This window comes from Colletotrichum costaricense, assembly GCF_030867565.1.
Source record: "Colletotrichum costaricense strain IMI 309622 chromosome Unknown Scaffold_18.1, whole genome shotgun sequence".
NCBI classification, from domain to species: Eukaryota; Fungi; Ascomycota; class Sordariomycetes; order Glomerellales; family Glomerellaceae; genus Colletotrichum; species Colletotrichum costaricense.
Window position 1 is genome coordinate 260,728 of NW_026848247.1, and position 20,404 is coordinate 281,131.

General features: G+C 52.8%; 6 protein-coding genes across 6 annotated transcripts; 1 reads left to right on the forward strand and 5 right to left on the reverse strand.

The window, feature by feature from the left end:
* Positions 1–310: 310 nt before the first annotated feature.
* CCOS01_13634 (valyl-tRNA synthetase) lies at positions 311–3,877 on the forward strand (the record flags this gene model as incomplete). The annotated part of the gene is made up of 5 exons (XM_060461780.1): positions 311–341; positions 456–890; positions 957–1,893; positions 1,945–3,413; positions 3,471–3,877. 5 exons carry the CDS (start codon positions 311–313, stop codon positions 3,875–3,877), a joined length of 3,279 nt encoding a protein of 1,092 aa, XP_060307500.1.
* Positions 3,878–4,316: 439 nt separating this feature from the next.
* Positions 4,317–5,077, reverse strand: CCOS01_13635 (ER membrane protein SH3; the record flags this gene model as incomplete). The annotated part of the gene is made up of 2 exons (XM_060461781.1): positions 4,317–4,882; positions 4,990–5,077. 2 exons carry the CDS (start codon positions 5,075–5,077, stop codon positions 4,317–4,319), a joined length of 654 nt encoding a protein of 217 aa, XP_060307501.1.
* Positions 5,078–8,657: 3,580 nt separating this feature from the next.
* CCOS01_13636 (uncharacterized protein) lies at positions 8,658–10,852 on the reverse strand (the record flags this gene model as incomplete). Its single annotated transcript, XM_060461782.1, has 2 exons — positions 8,658–10,178; positions 10,253–10,852. 2 exons carry the CDS (start codon positions 10,850–10,852, stop codon positions 8,658–8,660), a joined length of 2,121 nt encoding a protein of 706 aa, XP_060307502.1.
* Positions 10,853–11,972: 1,120 nt separating this feature from the next.
* On the reverse strand, positions 11,973–12,155 carry CCOS01_13637 (uncharacterized protein; the record flags this gene model as incomplete). The annotated part of the gene is made up of 1 exon (XM_060461783.1): positions 11,973–12,155. The coding sequence occupies one exon, from the start codon at positions 12,153–12,155 to the stop codon at positions 11,973–11,975; it is 183 nt and encodes a 60-aa protein (XP_060307503.1).
* Positions 12,156–16,706: 4,551 nt separating this feature from the next.
* Positions 16,707–17,060, reverse strand: CCOS01_13638 (uncharacterized protein; the record flags this gene model as incomplete). Its single annotated transcript, XM_060461784.1, has 1 exon — positions 16,707–17,060. A coding segment is annotated over one exon (354 nt), but the record flags the coding sequence as incomplete, so codon positions are not given.
* A 386-nt stretch (positions 17,061–17,446) lies between these two features.
* Positions 17,447–20,287, reverse strand: CCOS01_13639 (uncharacterized protein; the record flags this gene model as incomplete). Its single annotated transcript, XM_060461785.1, has 6 exons — positions 17,447–17,537; positions 17,769–17,829; positions 17,930–18,089; positions 18,217–19,254; positions 19,365–19,596; positions 19,806–20,287. 6 exons carry the CDS (start codon positions 20,285–20,287, stop codon positions 17,447–17,449), a joined length of 2,064 nt encoding a protein of 687 aa, XP_060307505.1.
* Positions 20,288–20,404: the final 117 nt, after the last annotated feature.

Consider the following 20,404-nt stretch of genomic DNA (forward strand, 5'->3'; position numbering starts at 1 on the left):
GGCTCGCACCCGAATTTTAGCTGCATGACCCCTCCAAGGCCCTCCTCCTCGAACACCCAATCCTGTGACTCAAATCCGCGAAGTGCTGCAATCAGACCGCCGAGTCATAGTTGCTTGCCCCTCCTCGGAGACCTTTGGAGATTTTTTTGTATTTTACCATCAGTCGAAGCCCACCTCCCCGGGCTTCTTCGCAACCATATCCACCACGTCCAACTCAATATTTCTTCGAGCACTCCGCGTGCGCCCTCCATCACTCAGTCTACGTCCACGTCCTCCCCGTCTTCGACCTTTCCTACAGACACGTGCCACCATGGCCACCGACAGCGGACGCGGAAACCCCAGTGCGCAAGCCCCTCCTCCCCCATCCCACACCCCACATTCTCACGATGCCTCCCGGCCCAATTGCCATTGTGACGCTTTCAGACATTGAGCTGACCCATGTGTCTCCTTCCCAGTCGGCGCTACTGAGGGCCTCAAGGAGGAGGTTCCTCCTGCCGTCTCAAACGAAACCAAGGCCCAGGTTGCCTCGACGTCCGCCACCCATGCCGCCGGTCAGGATGCTGGTGCGACCGCTGGCGCACCTCCCAAGGTGAAGACCGAGAAGGAATTGGAGAAGGAGCGCAAGAAGGCCGAAAAGGACGCCAAATTCAAGGCGAAGTTGGCCGAGAAGGCCGCAAAGGCCGCCGCAGCCCCCGCTGCATCCAAGAACAAGGAGAAGAAGGCCAAGGCCGAGAAGAAGGAGGAAGAGGCTATCCCTGAATACGTTGAAGATACCCCCAAGGGAGAGAAGAAGCGCCTCAAGCCCCTCGAGGACCCCCACTTCAAGGCGTATCACCCTGAAGCTGTCGAGAGTGCCTGGTATGACTGGTGGGAGAAGGAAGGCTTCTTCAGTACGTGATACCGGTCGCACCCCTTTCTTGTGGGAGGTCTTGCGTGAGCTAATACAACCTCAACAGAGCCCGAATTCACTGCCGAGGGCAAGGTTAAGCCCGCGGGCAAGTTCGTCATCGCTCACCCTCCTCCTAACGTCACCGGTGCCCTGCATTTGGGCCACGCCCTTGGCGACTCCCTTCAAGATATCATGATTCGATGGAACCGCATGTTGGGCAAGACGACGCTCTGGATCCCCGGTTGCGATCACGCCGGTATCTCGACACAGAGCGTTGTCGAGAACATGCTCTGGAGGAGAGAAGGAAAGACCCGTCACGACCTCGGCCGTGAGGACTTTGTCGACAAGGTCTGGGCCTGGAAGGGCGAATACCACGACAAGATCAACGCTGCTCTCCGAAAGATGGGAGGAAGTTTCGACTGGAGCCGTGAGGCCTTCACCATGGACGCGAACCTGTCCGCCGCCGTTGCCGAGACCTTTGTCAGACTTTTCGAGGAGGGTACCATCTACCGCGCCAACAGACTTGTCAACTGGTCTTCCAGGCTCACCACCGCCCTTTCCAACCTCGAGGTTATCAACAAGGAGCTGACTGGAAGGACATTGTTGGAGGTCCCCGGCTACGAGAAGAAGATTGAGTTTGGTGTTTTGATTCATTTCAAGTACCAGATTGAGGGTACCGATGAGTATCTTGAGGTTGCCACCACCCGTATTGAGACCATGCTGGGCGATTCAGGTATCGCTGTTCACCCGGATGATCCTAGATATACGCACCTGGTTGGAAAGAAGGCTATCCACCCCATCATCCCGGGTCGTCTGATGCCCATCGTTGCGGATACCTATGTCGACAAGGAGTTCGGTACCGGTGCCGTCAAGCTTACCCCGGCCCACGACCCCAACGATTTCAACCTGGGCCAGAAGCATGGCCTCGAGTTCATCAACATTCTTACTGATGATGGAAACATCAACGAGAATGGTGGCAAGTACCAGGGTCAGAAGAGATTCGAGTAAGTGACTGCGCAGATCTCGCATACCCTCATGCAAACTAACCTCTTTAGCGTGCGTTATGCCATCCAGGAGGAGCTCAAGCAGCTCGGTCTCTACGTCGACAAGAAGGACAACGCCATGACTATTCCCCTTTGCGAGCGCTCCAAGGACGTCATTGAGCCTCTGCTGAAGCCCCAGTGGTACATGAGCATGCGCAGCATGGCCGACGATGCCGTTGCCGCTGTCAAGGACGGCAGAATCAAGATCAAGCCCGAGTCCTCCGAGCGCAGCTTCTACGCCTGGATGGCCAACATCAACGACTGGTGTATCTCCCGTCAGCTTTGGTGGGGTCACCGTTGCCCTGTGTACCTGGCCAAGGTTGAGGGCGAGAAGTCCGATTCCCTGGACAACAAGCGGTGGTTCGCTGGCAAGACTCGCGAGGAGGCCGAGGCCAAGGCCAAGGCTGCCCTTCCCGGCAAGAACTTCACTCTTGAGCAAGATGAGGACGTGCTCGATACCTGGTTCTCTTCTGGTCTGTGGCCCTTCTCAACCCTGGGCTGGCCCAACAAGACCCAAGACCTGCAGGAGTTGTACCCTACCTCTGTCCTCGAGACTGGTTGGGATATTCTGTTCTTCTGGATTGCCAGAATGGTCATGCTGGGTATCAAGCTTACTGGCCAGGTTCCTTTCACTGAGGTGTACTGCCACAGCCTCGTCCGTGACTCCGAGGGCCGCAAGATGAGCAAGTCTTTGGGTAACGTCATTGACCCCCTGGACGCCATCGCTGGTATCAAGCTCGAGGACCTCCACGCCAAGCTTCGCACCGGTAACCTCCACCCCAGCGAAGTTGCCAAGGCCGAGAAGTACCAGAAGCAGGCCTTCCCTGATGGTCTGCCTCGCAACGGTGCTGACAGTCTTCGCTTCACCATGGCTGCGCTCACATCGACGAGCGGTGATGTCAACTTTGACGTCAAGGTCATGACCGGTTGGAGAAAGTTCTGCAACAAGATCTGGCAAGCGTCCAAGTATGTCCTGGGTAACCTGCCCGCGGACTTTGTTCCCGCCAAGGAGGCTACCGTTGGTGTTACTCTTGCGGAGAAGTGGATCCTTCACAAGCTCAACAACTCCGCCAAGGAGATCAACACCGCTCTGGCGGCGAGAGATTTCCAGCAGGCCACTGGTATCGTGTACCAGTACATTCTCAACTTCCTTTGCGATGTCTACATTGAGAACAGCAAGTCCATCATCAGGGATGGCACTCCCGAGGAGGCCGCCAGCGCCGTCCAGACCCTGTACACCGCGTTGGAGGGTGCGCTGACCATGATCCACCCCTTCACACCCTTCCTCACGGAGGAGTTGTGGCAGCGTCTGCCTCGCCGCCCTGAAGACAAGACCAGGTCCATCATGCTTGCCAGCTACCCCGTCTACGACGCCAAGTTTGATGACCCCAAGTCCGAGGCCGCGTATGAGCTTGTCCTGGGATGCTCGCGTGGTGCGAGATCCCTCATGAGCGAGTACGCTCAGAAGGAGGAGAGCAAGAGTAAGTCACATGTGCCGATGTTGCGATGTAGGTCCCACCCACTGACACGATCATCAGTTATTATCCAGTCTCACGATGCCACCTCGCACCAGACCATCAACGACCAGGTGGCCTCCATCAAAACCCTTAGCGGCAAGGGCGTCACGGGCATCGACATCATTACCTCCGACGCCGCCCGTCCCGCCGGCTGCGTCGCGTTCCCCGTCGCCTCCTCCGCCTCTGTGTACCTTCACGTCAAGGGCCGCGTCGACCTCGACGCCGAGGTTGAGAAGGCCAAGAAGAGGCTCGACAAGGCGCGCGCCAATATTGACAAGCAGCACAAGGTCCTCAACGACCCCATCTACAAGGAGAAGGTCGCCGAGGCCGTCCAGAAGCTGGACAAGCAGAAGCTCGTCGACCTCGAGTCTGAGGCCAGGAGTTTCGAGGACACGATTAAGCAGTTTGAGCAGCTCAAGCTCGAGTAAGGGCTTGCGTGTGAGTGGGATAAGGAGTAAAAAAAAGGTAGACGCATTCATCTGTAGTAGAGATGCGATAGGACTGCTAGTTGAGGAGGCAGGATTTCTTTGCTTGTCGTTGTTACCTTATCGAGAGGTTAGGGTTTAAATAGAGCCCGAATGTCAAAATTCAAAATGATAGGCGTTGAGACATGATATATTTTGAATGAGGCATAATCTGCCTCTGCCCACTAGTGGTGCGCTTCATACTGTGATCCTTATTTGCATCGATGCGAACGTCACATGTCACATAGAGCCACCCTAAAAGCAATCAAAGTCGATGTAGGGGGCATACCAATCACATGCCATGTCGCAACCTCTCACTTTGCCAACAGCCCCCCGAAGGACCTATACGCATCCGCGTAACGCCCACCTGCGCAAGCACCCAGAAAGAAGAGTCCAAAGCTTCTCACTGCTTCTTCTTACTCGCAGATCCCTTGGCCCCCTTCTCCTCCTTCTCCAGCTTCGCAAAGTCCTCGCGGTCCTTGCGCTCAGCATACCACTGCCCAGCCTGCAACACCAGCACACCAACCAACACGAGCGCCAAAATGGTATTGCTCGCCGCCAGCACCTTCAAACTATCCTCCTTGCCCAGAATGATCTCCCCCGTGACGGGGCCGTCTTTCACTTCTCCGGTAAAGTTGGGGTCATCCCAGATGCCCGCGCTGACGGACCGGAGGCCCTTGACGATGTTGGTAATGTAGACGCCGACGCCGATGAGGTAGAGGACGAGGGATGCGCCGTCAAAGAGGACGTTTGCTTCCGAGGGGCGGAAGAGCTTGATGAAGAAGCCGAGGAAGCCGGTGAAGACGATGATGTTGAGGAGGCGGCCGATCAGGGGGGGCGATTGGTGCATGAATTTGAGGTGGGTTTCGAGGTGGGCGAAGAAGGTTTCTGGGACGGGGGCCGAGGTCCAGAGGAGGGGGAAGTCGTAGGGGAAGGAGGCGAAGAGGATGCCTAGGAAGAAGCAGGTTGCTGTTTGGTGGGTTGTTAGTTTTCTCGGTTGGGTTCGTGATCAAGGAGTTCTCGCTCTCGATGCGCGAGTTGCTGATGGGGGAGGGGGGAAAGGAGAGGGGACGTACGCCCGATGATCATGAACGTCGCAAAGGAGGTTGAGCCGCGGTAGTTGCGGGATTGCGTGGTCTTTGACCAATCGACCCAGCCGGACATGTTGGGCGGCTTTCTCGTTCTGCTATTCGGCTTTGTGGTTGCGGTAGAGAGCGATAATGCGCGCGAGCTTGCTGTCGCGATGAAAGAATTCGCTTTATAAAGCGCAAAGGTCTCGACTCGTCAAAGATATCCGCTGACCTTCTCGATCGAGGTCAGAAAGCCGACACGTTCAATTGCAATTGATAGCTATCAATCGCGCAACACGAACAACGAGGGGTTGGGTGAACGGAGTTACGTGTGTAGTTGAAGTAATCAAGAGGGGCAAGAAACCGCGGGCGGAGGAGAGAGAGAGAGAGAGGTTGGGTGGTATGTGCGTTTGTTTGTTCGCAGAAAAATGCCCCCCCAATTCCTTGTATCCGTATTCGTGGTTCGCATTTTTGTGCAAAGAGCTTAGCCCACTGATAACGGCCTCTGTCTAGGTAGAGTTGTGCTTACGTAGGTGCCCACTCAAATCCTCACTCCTTGGGTCCTCCCATAAGACCCCACCCCACACGACGGATCACCCCCCACGACGGATTACCCAATTTAGACAATTTTCTAGACTTTAACTTTTTAACCTTATAACTACGAATTCGATTATTAATAGCATAACACTACTAAATTTAAAATTCTAAATATATATTAGTAAATTAAGTTTTTTTTATACTATTTATAGGCGTTAGGACCGTAATTGGGTACTACGGGCGAGCCTTAGCCTCCCTCTTTACCCTTATAATAGCCTTAATTTATACGAATTATTTATTTAGATCCTAACGTACTTTTACCTTCGTAATTAGCTTATATAATTATACTTAAGCCTTTAGTAACTTAATAACTAATTAAGTATTAACTAAGGCTACGTTTTAAGTATTTAATTACTTATTTACCTTATTAAATATTAATTTATAAATAACGGAATCGAAGTTATCCTCGCTCTTACTTCGTACTTAGAGCTTCCGGTACTTTTTAAAGTTTTCTAACTTTTTAAGGGTAATAATACTATAATCTTAGGGTATTTTAAGTATTTTTAAAAATAAGGGCTCTTATAATAATACTTATAAAACGTTTATAGGCTATATTATAATAATAAATTTACTAAATAGGGGTTATTATATATTAATAGGGTATAGCCTTATTACTTTTTAATTAGTATATATATTCTATTTTATAAGTACTTATACTTAGGCTTAGAAATAATAATAGAGGAAGTTCTATTTTTTAATTAGCGCTAAGTTAAGCTAGAGGCCGTAATCTATAAGCCTATTATAATAATATATTTTAAGTAATAAGAATATTAAAATATTTAGGGGCTACGTAATATAATTAGAATGCGGTAGTAAATAATATAAGTAAATACCCTTAAAGTAATATTATTATATAAAATTATTAGAAACGTAATTACTATGCCTATTAATAATAAGTAAATACTTAGATAAGAGTCTCTTAGCCTCTATTTCTGTTTATAAAATAAATATCTTAATTAACTATTCTAACCTAATTATATTTAAAATTTACTTATTTATAGAGGACGTAAAGCTTTACGAAATATAATTTAATATTTCTATAGGGAACTATTATTATTATATAGTCTATTTTTTAAAGATTATTAATAGTAAGAGGTACTAGTTATTTATAAAAATATACTTAAGTATAGAGATCTAAATACGGTTTCTTAGTATCTAAATATAAGTAGATCTCTTTTTAAACTTACTTAGTACTAAATAGTCCTTATTATTCCCTTTTATTAATCCCGTTTTATTTATATTTTAATAAAAGGATATTAGGATTTTATAAATATCTAAGAATATTAGGATTTTTTAAAAAGCTTATATAACGTTAATAATAATAAACTTAACGCGCTTAGAATTTATATAACGGGCCCGTAGCGTTAAGAGTATAGGATTCTTATATAGGAACCCCTCTAACTATTTCTTTTTAAGTAAGTACTAGTCGCTACTCTATTAAAAAATATATATTACGAACTTTTTAACTTAGGTATAGGTTAGAGCGAACCCTAATTAGCCCTATATAATTACTTAGTAAATAAGGGATTACTCCTAGTATTTACTAAGCCTCTAGTAATCCTCTTTTAACTTCTTAATTATTATAATATTTTATAGCCGGTTTAAGAGGGTAGTATAGGGGATTTTTTAGTTTATAATAGCCTTCCGGATCGACTTACTAAAGCTAACGTCGTATTATACGTTTTTAACGTGTTTTTCTATGTATTTAAGTATAGCGAATTTGCTAGTAATTTTAGTATAATTTTTGCGATTTTTTTTGATTATTTATTACTTATGTATTATGGTGGTGGTGGTGTTGAAGGAGGGAAAAAATTGTCTAAATTGGGTGATCCGTCGTGGGGGGTGATCCGTCGTGTGGGGTGGGGTCTTACTCCCCGACCCAGTTGGCGGAGAAGCTACCTACGTTATCCACAAATCCTCTATCCGTATCACTCAATCTTAATCTTCTGCGGAGTTGACTGGACCTATGGATGGAGCGACTCATGAGTGGATTGAGCTAAGATTGCCTAGCATCTAGTCTTCTGGAAAGCCCAAGGAATTCCAACTGGAACATTATTCAAATAGTGTCGGTTTACGGCTGGCCCGCTAGAGCTTCTGCTAGGTAGCCGGCCGGTTGACCTGGCTTTTCTCGAGCCGTGGTAAGTTTTTAACCTGCAAAGTGCGGCTTTCGTCGGGCGGGGGCGGAGCGGAGCGATATGGCTACTTATCATGCTGTCACTGACAAACGCCATCACCAAGTGCGGGCGAGCTGACACCATGTTGACGAGCCGAGCCACTAATCACGCTGCTAGGCTTCCCGAATCCGCGTTACACTCACCTAGCCTGACGGTAAGGATGGGGGCCCTGGAGATGTTCTCGAAACATTCTGGCCTCTCTTCCCCGAGATGACAATCCGGAGATTACGACTGGGTAACCTTGTCATACGGGCCCGTCGTTTGTTTGTCTTGCTCTGTCTGTCTGAATTGTGCATCACTCGGAGTACACCACACGTCTGGTGCATCTTGTATCTAAAGCAGCGGAGCACTTTGGGTCTTGTCATGATTGGAACTAATCCGTGTCCAACTGAGGGCACACATCTGCATGTTATACACGCACACAACCTGCAGAACCAAGTTGTGGCTACCTGACCGGTCGCCTCTTCCACTTCTTGCGGGCATTATCGTCCTGAAATTCGATTGCACCAGTAGAAGGCTCTCTAGCCTTTCCCTCTTTCCTCTCACCGAGATATCCGCACGCTTGGATAAAACAAAAAGAAAACAGAAATCCTCGTCAATGGAATGTATCCCACAAAGAGTGTTCCAACCAGATCGTCAAGAACGGGATTGGGTAGTCGTATGTACGGGTAGAAAAAGTAAGAAATTAAAATAAAAAATGTTTCGCTACCATGACAATGCTGAGCCCGTCAGAAGCTGCGGGCAGGGATCAGTGCCGAATCGCAAAGACAGGAGACGCCTTCAACTCAACGGCTGCCGAGAACAGAATCGTCATCGTCGCCTCGTGAGTGGGAGAACATCTCCCGGGGTATAATGACAAACCTGAAATGGAAAACAATGCAAAACAGTGCCGCAAATCAAATATCAAATCCGCACTCCTGTCGACGACGGCTTCTTACCCAGCGTCATTTGGCTCAGCGACAATGTCCTGGCTGCCTTCTTTCGCTGGGGGTCTTCGTCCTCGTCGCGCAACTCTTCCCCGAACGCGCCGTAGCCGTGATGCTGCTCTTCCCTTGGCGTCGCGAAAACCTCCGAGTACGAGTCCTCGTCTCCGGGGCCGGTCCCAACGCCAGAATCTTCAGCCAAAAATTGCCGATTCCTGGAGGCGGTTTCCTCCTCCTCATCGGATGAATCCTGGTCAAAGGCAGACACGCTGCCAAACGACTTGGCAGTTGGGGGAGGCTCCATTGCCAGAGACATGCGGCCGTGACCGCTGGGCCCAGAGATCATATTCAGGCGTCTCGTCAACTTCTTGACCTGAGACTCTAGGGCCTGTCGAGAGGCTCTCTCCGTCTCCAGCAGCGCGAGAAGCATCGTGTAGTGATCTGCTGTGAAGGTCTCTTGCGCCCTGTTCGGCTCGACACGAGATAGTGCTGGTAAGCTCGTCACGCCACGGATGGTGGAATTCGAGGTTGGCCTATTCATGGATGCAGGGAGTTGAAGAGAGCCCACATACGTGGGAGTCTCGCCGAAGGAGGTGTGAGACTCCTTTGAGTGTGCAGAGCTGCTGTACCGGGAGACTGGGGCTTGCTGGCGCGAGAGTTGCTGCAGTGCCGGATTGACTGCGGTGCTTGTCGTCTGAGAAGATGGATTCGAACCCGGAACCGATGGCGCGAGACGTTGCGGCTGGCTCATGTGGATCTGGAATCCAGGAACAGAGTTGCACAGATGCGTCACCACGTCCTCCACACGGTGCATCCTCTCCTCCAGCGTCTCTATGCGCGTCTCGATGCTGGCCGCCTGCGTGATCTTCATGCCAGCCATGACATTCATGTGCGTCAAGTTCCCAAACGAGAATGGTTGAGGTGGTGTGTGCACCTGTCCCTGCTCGATTGGGGATTCGGGCATGCTCATGGGAGGGGCCATGCCCGTGAACTGGTTTTCATGGTCTGGAATATTGGATGACGCCGGCGATGCGATGAAGGCTGGGTCATAGCTCTCTCTCCAATATCGGATTTCGTCGCTTCTGCGCCGAACTTCGGATCGTCCTTCTGGATTCTGCATTCCACTGAGACTCCTGGATCGGCGCTTTTGGCTAACATCACTAGTGATGGCTCGCCCAATTTCTTCGGGGTCATCGTCATCTGTGAAAAGGCGGCTCCCGCGGACGTGGGTGCTTGCAGGACGAGGCGAGAGGCCTGCAAGTTCTCCCTCGCGACTCCTGAAAGGAGCCGAGTAGATCTGACTTGTCGTGGCTGTGGCCGCCCTCTTGTGGCCTTGATACAGAGATGGGTCGACGTTGATTGAATTGCGCGCACTCTCAATGGCGGTAATGTCTTGGGGCCCTATGGAGTGAGACCGTAATGCTCTGTCGTACTCCGTGATCGGCAAGGACGCCGATCGCTTTGGTTCGGCTTCCTTGACTCGGCTTAACCCGGAAGTGTCCTGTTGGTCCCCCCGTCAGTCTCCAAGTTCAGAAAGAATGCTATGGTACGGGAGCAGCCGGTGCCGAAACTTACGCTCTTGTGTTGGTTCGAGGCGTTGTACGTCGATACGCGCTGCGAATCGGTCGAGCCCTGAGAGCCCGTCTTCTTTTTGCGACCAAAAAGCTTCCCCAACGCGCCGCGCAATGTTGACTTTTTGCGCTGTGGACGATCCTTGCTCGCGCCCGTCTGTTCAGATGATGCACTCACGGCGGAATATCGCAAGTTGCTGGATGCGTTTGTTCTTCTTTGTGATTGGGGCGTGTTGGCCTGTGTCGCGTGTGTCGCCGATGTTGGTGATGATGCTGAACCGGAGCCAGAACCGGCGGAACCCGTTGGTGCAATCACCGAGTCTGCTCTCGGGGCCTGTGAAACTTCGGGCTGAGGCTGAGGGACCGAGACAATCGACCCGGCCCTTTGTTCGGCCTGCGGCGGATGCATCATTTGTTCCTTCATGTCGCCCTCGGTCAGAGGCGTAGCAATCCCGGTACCCGGGTTGCGCATTGGGAATTCGTCGTCGACTGGGCTAGGGATAGGAATCGGGCCTGATATTTTGCCCCGAATGGACTGGCCCGTTAAAGATCGAGGTACTGCGCCAGGAGCGGCGGGTGGGTTGGCCGACTTGAAGAGGCCCATGGCAGTGCCAGCAATTGGTGATTACTTCGTGCGTGGCTCTAGGCTAGAGCGAGTGTGAAGGAGGCCAGAGGACGAAGAGCGTTGTATTTGATAGCTGACCCCTGTTATGCCATGAAGTGTGGTGAGGTCCGAAGAGAGATGACGGAGAAGGGTATAGATATTGTTGGTGAGACCCAAGAGGATTGCCAACGGGATGCGTCCGGTGCCGTGCCGTGACGATTTGTTTAGTTCCAATGCCAATGTCAATGCCCGGTTCGCCAGCCCAGGCTGGGTGGGATTCTTGATCGGACGCCCCAGATGTCTAGGCCAGGTGGTGATCTATGCTGGAACCTGATTCATGGTGCATATAGACAGCAATGCGGCTTGTCGTCTAGGCCTGTCGGAATCGGAGAGGCGGGAGAGGTGGCGAAATGCGCCCTCTACAGCCGCGGTGACGCTGAGTATCCGTACGAGAGGAGAGGAGGAAGTCGAGTGGTCAATCAAGGCACGAGAACTGAGGCGAACAAAAGGAGAGAAACCCACGAGGGGACCGAGGATTGGGGTAGTAGTTAAGCAACTAAGAAGGGGGGACCCTAGCAGCGCATGCGTCATGTATCAAAGGAGCACCCGGGCAGGTCTGCGACAGGCTGACGAGGCGGGCCGGAGGAGCAATGTTGATTAGAACGGGCGGTAGCGTATAGCGCGCCGCTTAGCCTGAGAGGTAGGGCGTGGAAGAAGAATGGTTGGTGAAGGGTATGAATTAGACGACAAGAGAGGAATGCGTGATGAATAGTGGTAGAGGCGTAAGGAACGTGAGAGCAAAGTAGTGGTACCTGAAGTAGATCAGGGAGCAAGGAATATGGTACGGCAGGTATTCGTACTTGAATAATAAGCCGATAGGCAAGTAATAGGTAATAGTAGATGTGTTGTAAGACTGGTCGGGGAAGAAGCGAAGAGATGCGGTTGGTTCAGAAGATGCTTCTTTATTCCTTGTTCCGCGTGTCTACAACGGCAAAAAGCACAACACGGCAGAGGGCAGGAGGAAAAAGAAACAAACAAGGACAGAAAGGGCGGGAGAAAAGGGAAAGCAATGGCATGTATCTGTATCGGTTGTTCTTGCGCACGATGTGTACAATGTACTTTACGAGGCACACCAGACTTTACAACGAACCAGCAAGGGTTCCTGAAGGGGAGGGACTCGAGGAGATGGAAAGACAAGGGCGGGAGGCTCTCTGATGGGGACCATGTATCCGTACACTACGGAAGACCAGAGAGGCAGATGCAGAACAGACGCAGATGCTAGCGCGATGAAACAAGTATGCATGCACGACCAGGAGGATACGGACCATTGGAACGCCGTCAATGGTGCGTATTGGCCCGCGTCTAGGATACAGTGATGGGGCAAGTTGCAAGCCGCAAGCCGCAAGATTCGAGAAGAAGGACAGGCCAGCCGTTGGTTTTCTGCGTCTACGGCACGGACAGCCACCGTCCACGCAGACGCGTTTTCCAAATCTGGACTGAATGGTCATGGCATATTATGGTACATAATTTGCACATCATGTCTTGCCCTCGAACTTGTCAGGGTTGAGTCGAGAGAAGAGAGAGCGAACAGAGACTCAAATTGCTCAGCAGAGTAACGGGATGGGGCAGCAGGAAAGGTCCGAGGTCAACGACAAGCTTGAAGCCGCAATGGAAGCCGATGCATCCCATTCCACGACGGTTTCCATTTCATTTCGTCAGGGTGCCCTCCCTGGTGGTGCCCCCGGCGCCCCTCGTGGCCTTCGCCGTCGCCGTTCGCTCGCCGCCCCCTGCTCCATGTCGTTCTTGGCTTCCCTGGCTCGGGGGATAGCCCTTGTTTGAGGCCAGTGCTTGGGGCGCCCAGAGCAGTGGGGAAGGAGAAAGGACGTGGGACCCCCCTTGGCTGGAAGAGCATGTTGGAGTTTTTGGACTCTTGGATGAGCCATTGGATGAGCCATTGGACATTTGGGGGTCGTGGACTTGAGTCTCGGAGGACTGGAAGTGGTGGTCGTCGCGCTAGAGGCGCAGACGGTGACACCTCGACCAACTGAACTCGGCGTCTTTGCCCATCCAAGGCAAGCCACCTTTTTGTTGTGCAGGTCGGAGCAGGCCATTTGCCAGGGGACACAGAGCCGGGACTAGACGTGAGCTGCAAGAGTTGCGTGTGGTGTCTGTTGTTGTGGTAGGTCTGTGTGGTTGAGAATGAGTCGGGATTGGACGAGGAACGTGGGTGGACGTTGACTTTGACCAATTGTCACGTTTGAGATATCGTGTGTCGTCCATACGCAGGAGGAGGGCGTCTTGGGCGTCGTAGGCGTGTATGAGCGACGTGAGGGATGAGTGGAATGTGGGAGAACGAGGGGCGTAGACAGTGACCTAGGTCTTGGGCACATTGTACCGGTATTCGATACTCGCCATTCAGGCAAGCAACAAGCCAGCGACGTCGGCTCTTCTATCCATCAACAAACAATGTTCCAGGCGTCGATCAAGGGAACGGGTGGTGAGCGGGGGGCGGGCATGTTGAAGCGGAATCATCGTGAGAAGTGGCACGAAAATGGCCAATATCGGGGCTCGTTACACCGACTGAATAAGGTATGGTATGTGGGCAGTGTATTGGCAAAAGCAAGTACTCCGTTGTGCCCATACAAAGCGATGAAAAGAGGCCTGGGTATCAATCGTTGGATTCTCTCATCTCGTCAGTGGCAGTTCCAGTTCCAGGACCACACTTTTCCCACGGATATGCAATGTCTCAGCCTCAACGCAAAACAGTTTACCCTCCCGAATGCCTAAAAGGTCATTGTGATCCACGCGACCTGCTTGTTAAACGACCGTGACCACCCCCACATGCGCGACTCACCTGCACTGACAGCTGTGAGATGAGGAGTCGACGGATGGTACGAAGTTTTTGTAGATGTCTAGGGTACCAGGTACGGATACCATGCCTGAGAAGTACCTCTGGTGGGGACTAAGGTACTTTACTGTGTAGAAAGCTCCTCCTGCCTGCGTGACTGCCGCCATCTGTGGTCCTGACATGATATCTGCAGGCGGCACTGAGTAAGAACTTTCCGTGGGTAACTACTTCGTAAGGATTCGAGAAGAAGAGTAACGGCCTGGGTGGAAAGAGTATGGAGTCTGTGGAAAGGCAATTCCCGGCCCTGCCGGCTCCATTTCACCCGGATTGCTGGTCCGACTTCTCCTCCGAGGAGCTGCCGCATTTGGCGTCTTGTTTCAGTCTTTGCTTCCTTTTCTTTTTTTTTTCTACATCAATATGGGCCTAACAAGGGAACTCGCTCCCGCTGCCCGTCCCGCCGTGGCTCATTCCATGAATCCATGTTGAGGTCACAGGTCGGAGGTCACTTTTGTGTCTTGTGGTCCGTGTGTGTCAACCTCACCTCGCATCGCCAGATACGAGACTACCAGTACCTACCTTCATCCTCGTTTGGTCCTCGGGTTGCAACAAGCCTGCACATACCGATAACAAGAGCCAAAGACAGTCATCGAGAGTCGGTGTGTGATTGATGATGCCGCCTACGGCTACATACTACTACCCTACACACGGATACTGCCACCCGCTACGACTCTAGATTCGCATCACTCGACCCGGTTCTTGGCCTTGTCGCTACCAAACCCCGACTCTATCCGTGCTGATCGGGTGAAGACATCGACCAGCGACAGGCCTCGTCTCTCAAGTCCACGCTCTTGTATGATGAATCCTAGTCGTTCTTCGAGTTGACGGACGAGTCGTGGACGAGGTCAAAGCCATGCTGCTCGAGGGTGCTGGTAATTCTTACCAACAATCCACACTGCGTCTAACCTCTTAGTCTGTCGGCCATCGGCCAACACCATCGGAAATCGACCAAGCCTAGCTAGCATCTTCACCCGACATGGCGTCCCAGATCCCGCCATCCAAGACCTCTATCGCCAACTAGTCGTCCAATATCATGACTCCGCGCTAGGGTATCAGCGAACGCCTGCCTTACCCCAATAGGAAGTGAGCGAAGGCCCCGGCAAACGGAATGCTGGAATTTCGAGCGTCCTGCCATCAAGAATCAACGGCACTAACTCGTCTCGTCCGCCTGGCCGTTTGCACTATCTCATTTGCGGTTGGATGCCTCTGTCACTCTGACTGGCGCCGCCGCCGTCAGACCTGACAGCCATTCACACTAGATTCTAGCTGGTTGAATCCCGATTGCTCAACGACTCTTCATCTTTTGTGGTAGCGCTGGCTTCAGCTCCTCAGAAGCAACGCTGCACTTGCAGAGATGTGATTGCTAGCCTCTCGGACGAATCCAATGTGCCACCGAGCCGCAGGTTACGACGGAGTTTTCCTCACTTGGATCGCTGCAACCACATGCCACGTCCTCCTGCATGCACCTGCCACCTGCCTGCATTACCTATTCTTGGTTCACGCCAGCGGCAACCTCTGGATGCTGCGGCACAACTACCTCATTCAATACTCCAATACTGCGTAGGAATCAAGAAGTTTCCATCACAACTCACTTTGAGCCCCTTCGTGTAGGAGCGAAACCCTTTCTTAGCCGTGTCTTCCAGCCCCCCCGTCGACGACGTGCAGCATCTTCGTGCCCAAAAGACAGGCCAGTATCCATACAACTGCATTTGGGACAGCCCCACAACGCAGGATTCAGAGGAGGCTAAACCACCACATGGCTTGCAAGCCTTTTGCCCGTCGAGCAGGACCCCCGCTGTCCCCTATTGTCTGCCTAGATCAAGACCATTCCAATTCTGGGCGAAGCTCGATGACAGTCCTACGGCTCGTATCAATGTGGACAGCTTCTCCGCAACGCAAAATGGTGGCTTCTTTGGCCTGCTCACCCTGACTCGTGGGGGGTTTTCAGCGACGGCTAAAGGCACCGCGAACCCGCCGTGATGCTTTTCCCTTGAGGTTCTGGTTTAAAACACCTTGCCAGAGTCGCACAGAACAAAGCGTCGGAAGAATTATTGGCCAGTCAGCTATTTTCGGTGCCTATATGCGATCACGATATAGCTTCGTCCAGGAAGGCGGCGGCTCCCTCGTGGACAACCAACATCATGCAATGCATATTGCAGTTACGTGGGCGATACAGGTAGCAAAGCCATGCCAAACACCCACACGGAGTGCTCGTGCCTAGTCAATCACGTCAATGTAGCCCCCCTAGTCCAACCTCGATCCAACACCTGAGAAGCTATCCCGCTCCAGCAACGGTTTGATCGTCTTGCACAGTGGACCTTGGCGGAGCATCATATAGCGAGACAACCGACTTATGATCGCCCGTCAACCCAGAGCACGAGCGGCCGGCATCTATAGGAGCCGAGTATAACAAATGGCACACGGCTGAAGCTGCTGGCAAAGCACATTACTCGCCGGCGCTCTCTCAGCCATCGGAACACACATCCAATTGGTGGTTTGCCCCGGAATTAGCCATGTCTCATAGACATGGAGATGAACCATTATTCTGGAAGCGAGTTGATGTGCCGACCGAATGTGAGTGATCTGGGCTGTGCAATGCCCTAGCTCACACTATACATCCGGATGTCTAAGCTTCCCAAACTTGGCTGCGCAGTCGGGATGGTACAATCTGATAATTACAGATGTGATAGCCAACAAGATATATTCGCTGCGCGGAGTCAAGGCAGAGTGCACAACGCAGCGAGAGTCAACGCAACCAGATATACAGAGTACAAGATAGGCGACAGGCTTTTTCACTTTGGTTTTGTCTTGACGACAGACATGGCTTCAACCCAACACAGGAGAGAGAGCCCTGGTCAGATTACAGATGATATCTTGTGCCAAGAAGGATCAAGACTGGTGCGGGCAACCCAATATCAGCCGCAGTCTCAGGTCTGCTTTCAAAATACTTCATCCGTACGAATAGTCCGCAGACTCCGTACATAACCCCGAAGGCACCGCGAATTCCAGCGCACAATCTCGTCGAGACCGAGAGGGCAACGTCCCAGTCAAGCATCCCCCTCCTCCTCGGTAGGAGAATATGGCGGGTCTGGCCACGCGAACAAGGATGGCACAGGTCGCCAGACGTGAAAAGTAACCTGAAACATACATGGATGCCACTTTCTTCGTCTGATCAGTGACGGCTGACATCTGTGCCCCCGTCCCTCCACTCCAAAGGACCCAAAATCTTTCTCTCCCGTCTTCTTTCGTCCGCTGCCCAGGACCGCGAACACGACACGACAAGTCGCGACCCAAGTCGTCTATGCCCTAGCGCCCATCAACTTGCGTCAACGGACGCACCCTCCCCCAATGAACCCCTGGTGGGCCGCGAGCATGGTTGACGGCCGATTCAAAATTCTACGATACGCCGCGCCAAAAGTCAGACAATGCAGCCTTTTCCTGTTTTGGCATCGTTGGGAAACCAGCACATCCCGTCGCATAAGGATTCATCCCAGCTACCCCTCCACGGCGGGCCACCACATCGACAAAGCCGGTTCGTCGGTATTCCAGATCGTCTGTTCTTTCTTGCCACGAGTCCTCTCGTCGCATAAAGGTCGACATTGGAGAGGGGCGGACCTTGCATGGAAGATGGTCCGTCGGTAACGCCGCCAGCCCACGATCTCCCCAACCGTCCCAAATTTGGGGACCTTTCAGGACCCTTGAAGTGACGATAAATCCGGGTAACGTAGATCAGCGTTCTCTTCGAGGAAATCCATCCACCGTTTGAGAAAGTTGCTGCCTCTGATCATGGCACAACTCAAGTTAGCACAAAAAGAAAAGAAAAAAAAGAAGAAGAAACAGGGCCGAGATGTTGGACGTTTGACGCGGCTCAGCAGATGTCTCAGGATAAGCCTGCCACCATCTGTGCAGACTGCAGAGGTACTCTGCGCCGCACGCCCCAAATTCAACTAGGGAAGGGGAAGGTTTGGGGAAGAAGGGGGAAAAGAAAGCAATTTTCTCAAACCGACTCACCTCTTGACTGTCTCTGAATCTCCGATCACCGTCAGCGAGCGTTTGGGTCTCGTCATCGCCACTAAGAACGCATTAACATTCATGCGCTAACGGTCGGCCGCATACTGGGGTCTTCCCAGCCTGGCCGCGGCCGGCGGGATCATCTCTCGTTTGAAGCTTACCGTTCAGTCGGCGCTTCTCGCCCAGGAACCCTACTTCTCCTACGGAGTTGCTCCGTACAAGGCTGACAATGACGGCCTCTTTTTCACGGCCCTGGAAGCCGTCAACGCTGCCCAGCTCGATGCCAGGGAACCGTTCTTTTAGGGGCGCTAAAATGGCGAGCTGCGTTCGGTTCATCCGATGTCAGCTTTCATGCCTTGCGGCTCTTCGCGACGGACCCAAGATTTCCAAACAGAAGATCCATAATCAAAGGGAGGGAAGGGGGGTTCGTTGGTTTGACCAGGCTTACCTGAGCGTTGTAAGGGGTCACGACGGCGATGTCCTCTGGCTTCACTCCCGCGTCGACCAGCTTCTGGACGTGTTGCCGGACCAAGGCCCCTTCCATCTCGTTGCTCTTGCTCTCCCCGTGCAAGCTGAACTTTGCCTTCTTGACGGCGTCCTTGTCGTCGTCCTCGCTCCTCTCGGGGTAGTCGCCCCCTTGCGTATCAATGAAGACGACCGGCTCGTTGGTGTCTTCCGTGTCCTCGACCTCGTACGGCAGGTCTCTGAGCAAGCGCTCCTTGACCGCCTCCGCGGCGATGAGCTTTCCTTCGTAAAGCTCGTCCGACGGGAACCTCATGATGTTCTCGTGCATGCGGTACTGTGTGGTGAGCATACGCTTGATGGATGACCCGTGTAGGGCGAGAAGCCTATCAAACAGGGTCGTCTCCAGCGTCATGCCCTTGATATGCTTCTTCTCCGCGTCTTCTATGGGGGCCGCTGACTTTGCTGCCGCCGGCGGCTTCACCTTGGAATTGAGCGACTTGATTGTCGGCGGCAGCTGCAGATGATCGCCGGCACAAACGGCCTTCTTGGCCGACAGTAAAGGCACCCAGCACTGCGCCTCGAGCGCCTGGCTCACCTCGTCAATGATGACGACGTCGAACTGCTGGTCCCGGAGCTGGTGTCCGCCCGCGCCGTGCAGCGTCGCCAGGACGACTTTGCTCTCGCGAATCAAGTTTGCGACGCAGCCGCGCTCGCGCTCGCGGAATTCCTTGCGGAGCTCCTTGAGGTCGGCGTAGATTTGGCGCTTCTCGCGGCCGTTGCGCGTTTTTTTGATAGAGGCCTGTTTTGCGTCCATTTCGGCGCGGACGTCCTTGACGATGGCGCCGGCCTCGGAGGTCTGGGTGAGGACGTCGAGGGAGTGGGCGAGGACGCTGGGGAGGAGGCGGGCCGGGTGGCCGAGGCGGAGGATGGGGATCTTGTGCGGGGCGAGGCGCTCTACGATGTTGTCGACGGAGATGTTGGAGGGGCCGCAGACGAGGATGCGGAGATTGAGCTTGATGAGCTGGAGGATTAGTTCGATTAGGGTGTGTGTTTTGCCCGTCTTTTTCCTCCTTTTTCGTCAGCCATGGCGTTTCTTTCATCGGGTCGGTTAGGGGGTCAAGTAAGACTCACGCCTGGCGGGCCGTGGATCAGGGCAACTTCGCGGGACGCGAGGGCGAACCGGATGGCGTCCTTTTGGGAGTCGTTGAGAGACGGGTCGATCCATTGGATCTTTGCGAGCTCCGGGTCGGATGCTAGGTCCGGGGGCACCGGTGACGGGCTCGAGAGGCCGAAGAGGACGCGCATGAAGGCCGTGTATTCCGATTCCGTCATCTTTTCGATCTTGCCCATGGTTTGGCTCATCCTGTAGGCGCTTGTTAGTCCTGTCTGCTCCTCCGCTAGGTGCTGCAGCATTGTGATACTGCCACAAGTCGTCAATCACGGAGAGCCCAGCCTGCTTCCGTGAAGTCTCGCACCAAGTGACGCAGCTGACAGACTCCATCTCTGTCAAGCATTTGATCCTTGACCGACAGACGACTGAAAAGGAAATGAATCAAGAACAGAAGATCTCACCTCCGGTACGTGACATCGTCAGCAACCTTGACAATCCAAACCCTCCCCGTAAACTCCCTCTCCTCCCCCTTCCCCTCATCAACAGCAACACCAACAAGCTCCCTCCTAACCCTCGTAACCACCCCCCTCGCCCCTTTACTCTCGAGCTCCTTCACCTCCTTCTTCTTGGCGTTTCCCGCAGGCTGCTCCGAGATGAGCACAATGTCCCCCGGACGGAGGCCATGCTCGGGTAGTTCACCGGAAGAAGAAGCAACGGCGGGATCGGAGGATAATTCGAGGACGGTGCGGCCGCCTAGACCTGTGCGGCGGGCGGTGACGACGAGGTTGGGCAGGGCGAGGCCTGCGCGCTGGAGGGCCGTGGGGGAGTGCGAGGAGACGAGGGCGGATGATTCCGAGACTTCTGCGGCGAGTTCGGCTTCGAGGAGGGTGAGTTGGGTTGTTGCGAAGGAGGGGGGGGAGAGGGGTTCTGTTGAGGGGGACATGTTTGTATTTTGGGGAGGGGGGTCTTTTCTGTTCCCTTTATTGACGTGGTCCCAATGCTTCTTTTTTTTCCCCCCCTTTCCTGGCGCCTCTTTCTGAGTCAGGTTGTCTTGTTGGCG